General features: G+C 39.4%; 1 protein-coding gene across 2 annotated transcripts in view; it reads left to right on the top strand.

The window, feature by feature from the left end:
• The window catches only part of plod2 (procollagen-lysine, 2-oxoglutarate 5-dioxygenase 2), a 40,546-nt gene that overhangs the window by 6,743 nt on the left and 19,519 nt on the right, over positions 1 to 14,284 (top strand). For both annotated transcript variants that reach the window (XM_064332299.1, XM_064332297.1), the window contains exons 2-4: positions 8,251 to 8,342; positions 8,557 to 8,693; positions 12,857 to 13,020. In XM_064332299.1, coding sequence (XP_064188369.1) covers positions 8,251 to 8,342; positions 8,557 to 8,693; positions 12,857 to 13,020 — 393 coding nt within the window. The remainder of the gene's footprint in view (positions 1 to 8,250; positions 8,343 to 8,556; positions 8,694 to 12,856; positions 13,021 to 14,284) is intronic.

The following is a 14,284-nucleotide window of genomic DNA, read 5'->3' as shown; positions in this document are numbered from 1 at the left end:
AGCATTGTTTTCATTCTGGCCTGTACAGTATGTATTTTTGTTAAGACAGCAGGCTAAATCTCCTGGAGAATGCTGGCAGAGATCCACACATAATCTAGCTGAGCTCTCTTCACAAGTTTAATGACTATGTTTCCCTGACTTTGACACAGATTTAGGGTGACTGTAAAAACTCCCAATTTCTGAAAATAAAATTTTTTACATGAGAAATAAAAGGTCAAAGTAAAGTTCGGAAAGGGAATAAGGAAATTCTGGTCTCAGCCCACGCTCTGCTAGGGCGTGACAGCTTGAGTTTGGTCTGTCGTGATGTTCTCCTTCAACTGCCAGGCAGGGTTCATTTGCGGTTTTTGTCCTTTGCAACAGCTGTCAGGAACCATGCCTTAGAGAACTTTTCATTTCAGTCCCTCAGATGGATCCACCACTCCGAATGCATCGCCCCTGTTTCAGAAGGTATCTCCTTCTTGTGGTACAAACCATTGTACCACAGTAGCACAAGCTTTTATTCCTGACGCTGGCTGTCACATACTGACATTGCGTCTCATGTAGTTAATTGAGCCTACTGTTTTGTGCTTGTGTGTCTGTGTATTTTTCCAGTATGGGAAAAAAATAAGTTGTGGGATACCATGTACTTGACTGTTCCAGACGGCAGGAAGCACACGGGAGTTATAGCCTTGGCAGATGCGGGTGATGTCATCTACCGCTCTGAGGTCGGGTTCTTAATGTCTGTGCTTGACTCATGTAATTTGAAGCACAGAAGTTTTGTGGATGTTCAGCGAGGTTTCTGGATGACAGTTTTGGTATGTTTTTCTCATCTTGGGAGTTTCTACTGCCACAAGAAAAGAATTTTCTATTTTAGCTGTGGATATGTGAAACGCAGTCTGCTTGTCTCTGAACCATCGTTCCCTGGCTAGTGTTGTTTTGACTGCTTGGATTAAATCTACTTGGGCTGATTGCTAACATGGGGTAGTCATACAGGTATAGACTAGACTGTTTGTTCGGTGAATAGGAATGTCTGCCTGTCTACTTTCCTGGCTTCCAGGTATCATTATTAACATGGTTCTTCTGAGCTGTTTGTGGTTACATTAAAATAATTTGATTTCATGCTGTAAACTTTTATGAAGGTATGCTAGGCTGGTAGATGTGTGTGCGTTTGTGTGCACCTGTGTGTGTGTGTAGGTGAGAGTGTTAGTTTCCTGTAAGTATCGCTTTGTAAATGTGGGGAGGGGGTTCAGTTTCCCAGTTAGACAAGCATCTGTTAGGACAGTTGGAACACAGTCGAAAAATGAAAAAATAGATAATAATTCATATAGTGTTTACAATTATGCTTACAATTTTCTTTATATTGTATTTACTAATGATGTATTCTATACAAAAAGTAATTTTAAAGGCTGTAGGACAAACTAGGAATGCTGGCATTCACCTGTCCTACCACAGGGAACCAGATGAAAAAAAGAAAGGAAAAGCCACTAGTGTTTAGAAACAGTCTAGTTATTTTTGATGCCATTTTGGTTTTTGGGCCTGGTCCTGCCAGAAGCATAGTTTATGTTTAATTGGGTCAAACAATGGAAGCAAGCTTTAAAAATTTGTTCTTGCATGTTTTGATGAACCATAGCAAATCAATTAGATTTTTAGTATGTGTATCTCAAGTCCTGTTTGGGCCGGAATTATATTGCGGTATTGACTGTGTATTCCCCTGATTTAATTTGATGTTCATATGGAGTTGTTGTGCATGTTTGGTCTGACTTGACTTTCAGACTTACTTTTTCCCTATTTCTCAAATTCAGAGGGAAAACAAAAAAAAAAGTATTTTTACTTATGAATTTTGCAGCTCATTTGTGAAAACATAAGGTCTACTTAAACAGGGCCAAGGTTGTTCTGCGTTCATGCTTCATATTACACAGAAGACACAATTGCTCAATGACTAGACTTTAGAGAGTACTTGGAGCATTAAAACAAGTGAAGCCAGGTTTAGACGTACAGAAACATTTGCTTCTAGCCACAAATCCAGGATCAGTTTTGACTTATATTGTGGTTAAGATTATGATTGAACTTTGGGAACTTTGATCCTAGATCTGCACTTAGGGTCAACCTCATTATGCAGCTGTGGGAAGCATGAAGTTCAAGGGTTAGATTCAAATTTCATTTCAATTTCATTATTTTTATAGGGAAAAGTAGCAATAGTAGTGCGCTGCATTGCTGCAGGTATGGGAAGCTCTACAAGGGTTTTCAATTAAACTAACAACCACCATGCTACTGGAAATGTTTATTTCCAGTATTATGACTCCTTCCCAACACTGACAAAAAGAGAATGTAAAGTTGATGATTACTCAACCCTACGCAGAGCATAGGGTTGGCAATCAAATTTTATTGTTTCTGTTTAATAAAAGTCATTCAAAATCTGCACTGCTTTAATGAAAAGGCTGAACTTAATTTAAATTTTAACTTAGTACAGCTTTTGAAATGAAGTATGTGAAAATGAGTGCCATCTGCCTGCACTACCATGCAGTGGCAATTCTTCTAGAAAGGGCAGGCGAAACATGCTTGGTGGCAGGATGTAAATTCCCTGCGGAATGTGCTGACTCCTCTAGCCAAGAGGGTGAAGTGCGATGATGACGTGACAGTGATGACGTGGCAGTCACCAGCACTGGCCAGCTGCTGTCCCTGCAGGGGTCCCAGACTGCGGCTTTCCAGCAGGGAGGATGGGAGACCCGAAAATGAGAATCATCCAGGGGAAAAGGAGAACCGCATTTCCTTTCGCTAGCTTCTGCGGTCTTTGTCATTAAAGAGCGGGGAAAATATGACACCGTGGTTCATGGAACTACAGAGCTCACATGCTGCTGACTGCTGCCACAGGCAAGGGGTTTGTCAACCATGCTAATGAAATCACCGCCACGTGGATTACGTGCTGCCGAGCGAAGTTGGAGTGCTGTCCTTTGTAACCTGTCTGCCCTGAATGTTCTAGAAAAACAAGTCACCAATCCCACCTTCCCCCCACTGTATCCCCAACCCCAGTAGCCGTGGAGATGGTGCCCTGCTGCTATGCAAGCGTTCCCAGCTGTGGTTCATCTGAGGCTTGTGTCTGTTTGCAGAACAGAAGCCTGGAAACCTAGGCTACGAGACTGTCCTGCGGAACTTCACCCAAATCCATGAATCACGCCCTTGTGAATTATAGTGCCACCTCACAATGGTATAAAGGTGGCATTATGCGCTGAGCTGACCCAGGCCTGGCCTATAAATGCCTAAAAAAAACATCTCATTTTCATCTGTATTTCCAGATAGTTTGATTCAGTAGCTAGCAACAGTGGCACGAAGTCACACACACAGTAAGTTGTTATTGAGGGTAATTAATGGCATGCTTTTTTATCTCTTTGTTGTTGCTGAGGTGATTCTGGCCACCCTGCGCACCACCAGATGATTGGAATCTCCTGGTTCATGTAACCCTGAGATTCCTTCACTGGTAGATATCATCTTACCCCTTTACAGTGATTTGATGACTTCACAGTGTTATTCCAACCATGAAGGGGAGGCCACACCTGGTTCCCATTACTCTTCTCTCCCAGACACTTTGGGAGTGTTACGAGTTGAATTTTGAGAACTGTACAAATTTTTCACATGGACAATGGTTGCTCTGATAGCATCTCTAGTGTGATTCCAGTGTGTTTTCTTCCCCCCATGAGCCTCTGCAGTCATGCATTAAGAAAAAAAAAAGTCCTTGAAAACAATGTCTGAGGGCATGGTCTGCTTGCCTCAAGGCAAATACTGAGCGCTAAGTGACAGCATCGTGTGGAAACATGTGGCCGAAATGTGGTAGCGGGCCCATGACCCCGACATGCCTTTTCAGTAAACTTCATAACAAAGGAGGAAGCATGTAAAACTTGTCAATGTGGGGCCAGCTGCTGTTCTACTGCGCTGACTGCAGATTATTTCTCCAGATCCTGGTGATCCCGCCGTCCCCTCCCTGTCCTTTCCGCCAGAAAACAGTGCAGATTCTGAAACAAGGACGGGACTCACCTGACTGCAACAGATATTCCGTCGCCTGCCGCTGCCAGCGATGGCGTGTTGGCTTTGTGAGAGTCTGGAGTGCTGCTGGCCGCGTGCACACGCAGGCGGGCGTGCATTAAGTGCACCGGCTGACCCAGGTCCAGATCACTGCCGGAGCCATAGGATTATGACAATTGAGAACAGACCAAAGTGACATCATCACTGAGAAATTCAGGCAGGAAATGGGGTGAGGGAGGGCTATATCCACGGATAGTGTGTGTGCAATATGAACTGTGTCTATGTATGTGTATGTGTGTGTGTGTGTGTGTGTGTGTGTGTGTGTATGTCTGTGTGTGTGTGTGTGTGTATGTGTGTGTGTGTGTATGTCTGTGTGTTTGTGTGTGTGTGTGTGTGTACACATTTTAGGTTTCCACCCCAAAATCAAATTGTCCTCCATCCCTTTTGGTGTGATGAGGTCTGTGCCTGGTTCAGTGTTACCCTTTTTTTTTCGAAACATGCACGGTCCTGTCCTGTGACAAACCTTTGGGTCCAGAGCTCCCTCCAGTAGCGTTACGATTATAGGCAGGGTCAGGTAAGGTCTGTGGTAGCAGCACGAGACAGTTCTCAGTCAAGTAGAGTAGAGACAGATGTATCCGACGTCATGGTAACCCAAACCAAGTGTCAGGGAATTGAGGAAATAAAAAAGCCTTTAAACACCTCACAGCAAGACGTAGGTTTCAGTGCTTTTTCTGAAAATACACAGCTGAAAGGCTAAGGATCTGTCCCATATACAAATATTCTCCCTGTAGTGATATAGTTATGCATTTACCTACAGGTGTTTGTGATGAGAGACACAGGACAATTTAGGCTCCCTTGAAGAAATGAATCATTTAAATTATTTATTATATATTTATGTACTGTTTGTTTTAATTCAGGGGTGTCAGATTCCCACCCAGTGTCTGATAGTTTTCAGTGTGTTTCTGCTTTTCAGCTCATTCATTCATTGGCTCTGTTCACACACCTAGGCAAAAATTGGCTGCTCTTTGAAGCAGAACTGTAAACACAGAACCCCTCCTGGACTGGAGGTTGATGCCGTTGTGCCGTTGATGAGTTAGGCAGATACGAGATATGGAAGAAATCCCAAATTTGACTAGTTATTGTGAGATGTGCATAAGTACCCCAGTGATATACAGAAAAAACACAGTCTTAAATTATGTTCAATATAATGTTGCTAAAATCTATCTTAAAAGCCTGAAACACATTTTATGAGAGCTCAAGTTTAGCTATGTATCTGCCCTGACAAGTTGTTTCACATGACTTGACATGGTGGAATTTGGTTTAAGCTGAAATTGTTCTTCAGTATGCCACCATAAATACAGTAAGGTGTCAGTTCTATGTACCTTCAGAGCTGTTTATGGATCTCAAACACTCAACCCCCCCCCCCCCTCCCCCCACACACAAATTCCTGTTTGCTTTAGGTTTTCACCAGTAGTGACAACAGCCAATGACAGAAAATGTTCAATGAATGTAATGAGCCAACAACATCTGTTCTATGTATACTTTTTAATGTGCATATTAACACCCCTAAGCTGTACTGAACTGAAAGATAAGGAATTTCCCTACCTGAATTAATGAGTTTATTCAAGTTGCAAATTGGTTTATAGAAACAGGTTGTGACTAAGGCCTCTTTTTTCTGGAATCAATGTTGAATTGTGCATGGGTGCAGTCAATGTTGCGGCATGTGGGCGCACTGGGCATAGCTTGTGAATGTTGGCATTTTCAGGGCGAGAACAGCCGCCAAAGCAGCCACGGTTGTAGCATGACTTTGTACACCCGTCACTCCTGGGAAGAAAACACAGTGCCAGGTCGGCAAATGCAGCCAGAATAAGGCTGGAGACAACTGCGTGAAATGCAATCAATTTGTGTTTGGCCCCTGCTCATACAAACAACCAAAGCTATGTGTTCCCTGTGGAATTGATTAGTACGAGGAGAGCAGAATTTGTTATGACTGAAGAAATTACTTTTTAAAATATTGCACTTTGTATTTATTTAACTATTTTCTCCATTTGTGTGTTGGTTGTTTTGCACATTTTCATGATTTCTCAAATGAATGAAATACATGAATGTCATTTATCAAAGTATCAAACTTGAAAAATAGGTCATACTGTAAATGTTAATATTACAACTAACTCATATTACATGTTATTTGACATCACCAGGAGTGTGAAAAGATAACTATTTGGGCACTGTTGAATTCTCCACACTGTGGCTTTGCTAAAGAATATGAAACTGTGAGTTAAATGCTGGCCTTTTCATTGCTAAATTCTTGAGTGTGGTGACATACAGTATAGGTCACTGAAGCAAAGCATTGTGCTTGAAACTGCTGAAATCTGAGTAGAATAAACCTAGAAGCTAAACCAGCATTCCACAGGCTCACCAGCCCATTACAGCGCATGCGCTTCAGTGGGCAGGGGGAATGCACACATTCCTTCCCATTCGGGAAGAAATGCCTGAGCTTATTAGAGTATGTCTATCACAGGATTGGCATTCTGAAGGAGACTGTCTGTATGAATTTTAATTACTAATGATTGTATCATGCTTTCCTATGTACTTAATATCAAATAAATGTAACATTATACTACATATAAAATGAATGCATGTTTCAATTATAAGCAGAACAAATTGTTGGAATTTATTTTTAGAGTAGTGTGAATAAGTAGTAGTTGTGTTCAATGAAAGTTTGTATTTCATTGTAAAAGGTCATACTTGTTGGTATTTATAGTTTTAAAATATTAAGAATACAGTACAAACGATTTTATTCTTATACAGTCATATTATTATTATTATTATTATTATTATTATTATTATTATTGTGTAATATTTGTTTAAAAACTCCGTAATGGGATTTACATATCTTATCCTTCTAGTCTTAAGGCAGGACAGCGAACTGGAAATATACAGTAATAACTCAATAACAGTATCAAAAATGCTACTCCCATAGCCCGGGGAGGTTTTTATATGGTTACAGAGGGACTGTTCTCAGGACCCACATTGATTGATTATCAGCTCTGACCTCTTCCCCCTAGTCTCAGATCTGTTTTCACATGAAGCCATGCTGTGAAATAAGAAAAAAAGAAAACACTATTTTTACAGTAAAATGTTTGCAAAGATGTTTGACTCTCAAGTCATGTAAAATAACTTATCATTTAACTGACATCCCATAAAATAACATGATGCATTTTTTCCCCCCTTCATTGAATGGTTTTTCACAGCAACATTTCTGCCAGTCTTTTCACTGTTTATTTTTATGGGATATAGTTTTACAGTGCACCTTGGTGGTTTGTTTTGGTATTGGTCCACTTTAGCATAATGTAGCAGAGAGAGAAAATGTTACGGTTGCCTAGGATATTTTCTTTTAAATGAGAGACATGTAATATATAAAGGGGAAGTCAGACAAAATACATGTACTTTCATGTGCTAATATTCAGACTGCAGAAAAGATATCCTTTCTCTCCTGTTGACTAAGGTTGCTGGATAAATGTAAAATGAATTGTTTGAAAAAAAACTATAATGGCCATTAAAAGACCCAACTCTTCAAAACGTATACAACAGTAAAATGTATTATTTACTAATGCATTTAATAGTTATACATAATATATAAATATATATTTTAGTGATATGGTTCCCTGGTCATCATGAGCCATTTCTGCTTTATGGTGAATTTGCTATGAATGCATTTTTCCTAACTTTCTGTCCTGTTGCATAATCAGTTATGAATGAATTTGACCACTGGACATTTAAATTTAGGCGTCTCTCAGAAAGGAATCAAGCAGTGTGCATTTCTGTGCAATGCAATGCATAGCTTTCATGCAGGATAAAACAACTATTTAACTATATTCTGTGTTGTCTATGCAAGGTAGACATTTGTGTTTCCTGTCTGTAATGTCTCCTTTTGCAGTACCATATTATTTTGCGCAAAATATGTCCTTGACTATCCTTTTCAGGAAACAATGTCAAATGTTTAAGCTTTATGATTTACTGCTGTTGTATTTATATTTTTGCTAATGCTCTTAGATAGGAGAAAGAAATAAAATGGCTACATATTGAGACTGAACAAAAAAACGAAGAAAAAAAAACAAATAAACTGAATGCCATTGGTATTTTACAAAACAGAATTGCAAAAGAAGCCACACTGAACTTCTGAAGCATTAATGCATACCATATAGCATGGTTATTTATAATGGTTATTGTTTTTTTTTTTTTTCCTTTCAGATAAACTGCTTGTCCTTACTGTTGCTACTCAGGAGACTGATGGCTTTCTCCGCTTCATGCAGTCTGCAAATTACTTCAACTACAATGTGAAGGTACAGAAGAAAAGAAACAATGTCTTTTGCCATTTATATAATATCAAACCGCCCCTGTAAGAAAATTACTAGTCAGTAATTTCCAGCATGTTTCCGTTTATAGGCAGGGTTATGTTTTCTCCAGTATCAGGATTTTGCTTCAGCAGAACATTGACAGAGAATACTTGTTTTGTTGAACAAAGTATAATTTGTTGAAAATGTGTCTTCCTGGCAGGTGCTTGGGATGGGAGAAGAATGGAAAGGTGGAGATGTTGGAAGGTCCATTGGCGGGGGCCAGAAAGTACGGCTGCTCAAGGAGGCAATGGAAAGCTTGGCTGACCAAGAGGATCTCATAGTCTTGTCTGTGGACAGGTAGCTATTTGAGATACCCACAGGCCTCACATTGTATTCTCTACAAACAGAAATTCAGTACCATGAAAGTCATGCTGAAGAGGTGTCCCACATAGTTCTAAATAAATTGACGAGCATTTTGTCACTGGGAGATTAGGCTGGCCTTTGCAGGCTAAGTTGACTTGGTCTGTATCAGTAGCCATATGTGACTGGAAGTCTGTGGCAGTAGGCCACAGTTTGCTTTCACATGCCAGAGGTTGCGTGAGGTTTAATTGGATAGTCTTCCTTATGTTTCTCCTGCATTAGCTCTTCCTGACAATAAATGCCAACAAGCTAGTTCTGGTCAGTTAGAGGTAGGACGATTCTCCTCCATTTGGTGCTAGCTCTCTTGTAGTACTGTGTGCCCTGTATTATGAATATAATGTTGTTGTTGACCTTTACATGAGTACACTTCAGCTTCAGTTCTCCATGTGTGAGTGGGGAGTTGTTCAATGGTGTCTTGAGAGGCACAATGAATGACTTTAAGCTAGGGATTCACCAATATTAACATTTCTGGCCGATATCTATTTCCGATTATTTGGTGGTAACATTGGCTGATACCGATGCCAATACTGATAGTTTGGTTGTTCTGCACCCATACGTTTTTTTTTTTGTGCAACTGTTTAAAATCTTTCCATTCTATAAAACACTATTTTAATTACAGAAGTTTGAAATAATGCAACAGAGTCAAACATTTGTTTTTTATGACATTTCTTCACATTCATCCAACATAAAATGCATTTCACCAACGAAAGTACATTCCTGAAATGAGTGTACTGAAATGAAATCAGTGATTCCCCAATAATTTTTTTCAGGCCAGGGGGTTGGCCCTAAACGGAAGTGGCTTGCAGGGTGGCATATTGGCGTAGTCAGATGGTGCAGCACGAATTGTTGGCCGATATATCGGTGCATCTCTACTTTAAGCCACTTTCATAGTTGTATAACATTTCATTTCCCCCAAATTTAGATTTCATTTAACACACTAATTGCAGTATTGTGTCCCTCAAAACTTAATGCAGACATCAGAATGCTTGAGCCAAAAATGAAATTGCATCATATTTTTCAAGTAGATTCTGTACAGATTCAGCGAGACAAGCGAGACATGCCTTACCTGAATTGTGATGGCATAATTAAAAATGAAATATTCATGTTATTCAAAAGTCAAAAGTTCATGCTGTCATATTTAATTTGCTACTATGTTTATTTAATGCATGGGGTGATATAGTACATGATGGAATAAGATTAGACAAATCAGGTTATAGTCCTATATGAAATCAATGTTAAATTTTATGTTTCTTCGGATAAACACCACACACTCAATAAAATAGTAGAAAGCTTCCATAGAGAAATATTATGTGATTCCAGGCAGTGTATTTAAGAGCAATAGCAATTAGCTTATTTTATGAAGGAGAGAATACATTTGGATTAGACTGGACTTTTTTTTTTTTTTTTACAGTTTATGTGATTTTTACTGTGGTCCTGAAACCCAACCAAATCAGAGAATTGTGTTTAAGTCACCATGCAAGAGCCATTTAGATATTGAACTGTTTAATTGAGCTGTGAGTCACACACAGAATAATTAAATCACTTGTCAGAAGTCTCGGATTATGCTTGTTTTTCTTCAGCAAACACATTCCCTAGTTGCCAAACTTTCATTAGTCGTCTAACTTCTGTCTATGTAGACTACAGGGTCAGAGAAAGGTAAAGTCTCTCCACTTCTCAGCATTGACGCCAAGTGTCTAAATCCACTCCTAAATCCACTCCAATTTGAGGAAATGCTTGGGGCCTCATGGCCTGCAAATTACACATTATGAGTGCCCATTACTTGGCAATGAGGTCTGTGCATTCCTTGCTTTCTTTAGTTTATAAAAACCTTTTCTGTCAGTTTTCAAAGTGGAGATGATAATGATATGTTTATGTAAAAACAATGTGTACATAATACGTTCGTCATTCATGCTTGATTTAGGTGATAATAGGAGCTGACATTATTACAAACTACATTCGTTTTACTGTAACAAAATTGAATATAATTTTTGTAATCGATTTGCATAACAGATGGCCTTGCTTCATTTCAAGCAGTTTGGCTGGTGTTTTTACGTTTCAGTCAATTTAGTTAATTGGAATGCATTATGTTATTATGTGAAAATTTCAGGATTTCCATCAGTGGTGAAATTTCTGTGTATTACACCAAGCTTACCATAGAATAACTGCTCTGTAAAGAACAAACAATATTAATTGCCATAATAAGCCCTTATTGTACAATCTCTAGGGTTTCAGAAGTACAGTTTTCACATTCTAAGAAGTGCTTTGTTCTGAAGGATCATTTAAAGATCACCTCTCTTTTATTCAAAGAGTAGTTTAAAGAACAAACCTTATTTTCTAAATGCATTTAAAACTCTTTTTAAAGAACCAATTACACTGGTATGCGGGTATATTACTGAATGAGTTAGTCAAGCCATTATAAAGTTTCTGTCTGTTTTATGAGTGCTTCTAAAGAACACGTTAGCCCCATGTTTGCTTAAAGGTTTGTGGTGCACAAGAAGGGTGTTACGTAATATGCTGTATATCACAAAACTCACGGTTTGGTTTACGGTGTTGGTGCCATGGTTTTGGCTTGGTTCTGCACGTATTTGCTTAGGCAGAGAGTACCCATGCCAATGCCAAACTAATTTTCATTTATTTTTTAAAAATGCCATTAAAAATTCTTATCAAAATGTAATCAAATCATTATCAAAAGCTTGAGAACACAGCCTTTCACAGGTTTTCTTCCAAAATGAAAAGTGACACATCATTATTTTCAAATAGAAAATTGTGCCAACATTATAGGCTAATCAGCATTAGATTTTTCACCCTGTTTGGATCTGCATGGAAATTGTGTTTAAATGCTGTGTAGCAGTGGAGCTGTTCTCTCTCCGACTGCCTCCACTATTGCCAACTTGGCTACTTTCTTGCTAGATTTAATTACTTTTAAGACCCCTGTAGTGACTTTACTGTATATAGCGACATATATAAAATAAAATAATACGCCAGTGATATATAAAAGAAAATATTATTTTTTATTCAAGTCACCTTTTTGTAGAAATTCTCCCTCCTTCATGTAACACACGTTTTCATATGCAAAGGGTGTGATGACATGATAAAATATGCAAATTAATGCTTTACATCATTTAGCAACTTCTCACGCCTTTTTGAGCATGAATTAGCTGCTTTACTTGGGAAAAAGCTGGCAGTTATAACTTTCTCCTCGTGCTTGTAATGGACACACCAGAGTGATGCGACATGAACTATGTTCTGTTTCATGTTCCGTTTCCATTCGCATACGGCACACTTGTGAAGCAATGCTTGCGCACATAGTTTTACCCACCACCTTTTTCCCCATCACTACCATTGTTAACACTAAATTCTTAATGCTCCCAGACAGCAGGCTTAAGTAATGTTGGAGGGCTCTCTAAATGTGGCTTTTCTTGTGCATTTGCCATTTTTCAAACTGTCCTACCGACTGACTCAGCTGAAAACTGCATTCACCTTACCATCACCTGTCCAAATAGTACTGCTGGATTTTTTAAAAAGTTTTTTAAATACAAGCAGCACATGTTAACTGATCTTTGTATTCCTTGTTTTCAGTACTGTAAGACAGCAAATAGAAATGGCCAATATAGCCTTTACATTGCAAATTTAAGAAAGGACAAAGTTGTGAGTGCCTATTTTGAAAGCTAGCAATGAAAGAGGATTGTGCAGCAAGTGAACCCAACTGAACAGCAAGCTTGGGCGGCAGCATTATGTTGATGCTACTTATAAATTCTGCTAAATGTGTGTTATTTTGCCCTTATTTTACTGCAGATGTTATCTTAAAAAACACCTGTTTCAGAGTCCTTACTGTTGCAAATGTAAATTTGGAATAACTTTGGAATAGCAAAATACTTGTTTCATTACTGACCAGTTGAGTAAATCTGAATCCATCATCTTAGGCCTTTTCAATGCAAATGCAAGCACCTGCCTGTAAGGGTGCAGGATATATGTATTGCATGCCTACCTGTGCTAAAAATAAATGGAATTTGAAGATTTTGTTTTGGTATGAACAGAACATCTGTTCACTATCATTGTAAGGTTGTTTAAGGTTGCGTTATCTGTTCCCTCCCCCTCAGCTATGACGTCATCTTTGCTGGCGGCCCTGAAGAACTCCTAAAGAAGTTCCAACAAGCCAATCATAAAGTGCTGTTTTCCGCCGATGGGCTAATATGGCCGGACAAGAGGCTGGGGGAGAAGTATCCCTCCATCCGCAGCGGAAAGCGCTACCTCAACTCAGGAGGTGGGTTCTGAACAGGCCCCAGCCATTGGGACATGGGGAGGGAGGGGGGCTTTAGATTCTGCTTATTTATCTGGCCTGTTTGATGCTGCCCTTGGGAGTGCTCACGTGACCCCCCTCTCCCTGAGAACTCTTAAATCATGGTTTCAGTAGAAAGGGGCCCGATGGAGTGGTGCTTCCTGCTTATTCTCACTGCTGAGCTGATGTTGTGTTTCCCTGCCTGGGGCAGGCACTTCATCATGCTCCCCCTCCAGTCCACAGTGATTTGAGATGCCCCCCAGTAAGAGCTGGGAGGTTTGGCTATTTCTCAGTGGGAAAGATTAGGTCCAAAGGGCACCGGTTCACCAAAAGTTCATGGTTGAGGGGCGTTACAGGAACACATTGCTGTTATTATGATTCATATGATTTATCTGTTTGCTCAGTTTTTGTACTTATTCAGCTTATTATTCCTTAGATCTTTACATGCAATCAGTTTATACAACTGATATGCTGAAGCGATTTAAGTTAAGTGTCTTGCTCAAGGGTACAATAGCAGTACCCTGTCTGGAATTTGACCCCGCAACCTCGGTTATATGAGAGATTTTCCCTAACCGGCACATTAAACTGGATGAAAACTAGTGTCATGACAGTACCTGAATGTCTCCCAAATGTGTTGAGACAGATGTTTGGGTTGCTTTATTTAATCTGTATAAAGAAATAGGTTTAAAAAAGTGTATATATAAAGGTGCTGCCAGTTTAGTTACTCATAAAAGCTGGTCTTGGATTGTAGTGAAATTATTTTAAAAAAAAGATTTTTCAAGCCTTTATGAGCCAAATTTTGAACTTAGTTTAAAAAAAACAAAAAAAAACAGAAGGCATTGGCAGGTCACACTGGCATTTCCGTACAAATATAGGCCTATTTTTAAGTCTTGGTATTAGATGAATGGTCTAGTCATTGAAGGTCTGTCAGTTCACTTTAACCTGACCCATTTCTCCTCCCCCCTCTGCACAGACGTCTGCAAGGGGCAATTACACAACAATCTCTGCATTCATCTCGCTACGGTCTCTGACTTTTAAAATCACATAGTCATTATCTTGCATGCTATTTTCAACTGTTGAATTACTGCTTTTACTCCAGTGGTCAGTCTGCTTTTTTGACCAGGCCCCAGTATAGCCGGGCTCTGCTCTCACAGACAGTGGTGGGAATCCGGTTGATTAGCAGGTGATGTTTATTTGCCTTAGCCTGTCTATTCAATTAATCGCTGGATAGAGTCTAAAATTAAGGTTC

The sequence above is a fragment of the Anguilla rostrata genome, chromosome 4 (assembly GCF_018555375.3).
Source record: "Anguilla rostrata isolate EN2019 chromosome 4, ASM1855537v3, whole genome shotgun sequence".
Taxonomy (NCBI): Eukaryota; Metazoa; Chordata; class Actinopteri; order Anguilliformes; family Anguillidae; genus Anguilla; species Anguilla rostrata.
The sequence above is the reverse complement of the archived record's forward strand: the minus strand, read 5'-3'. Positions and strand labels throughout refer to the sequence as shown.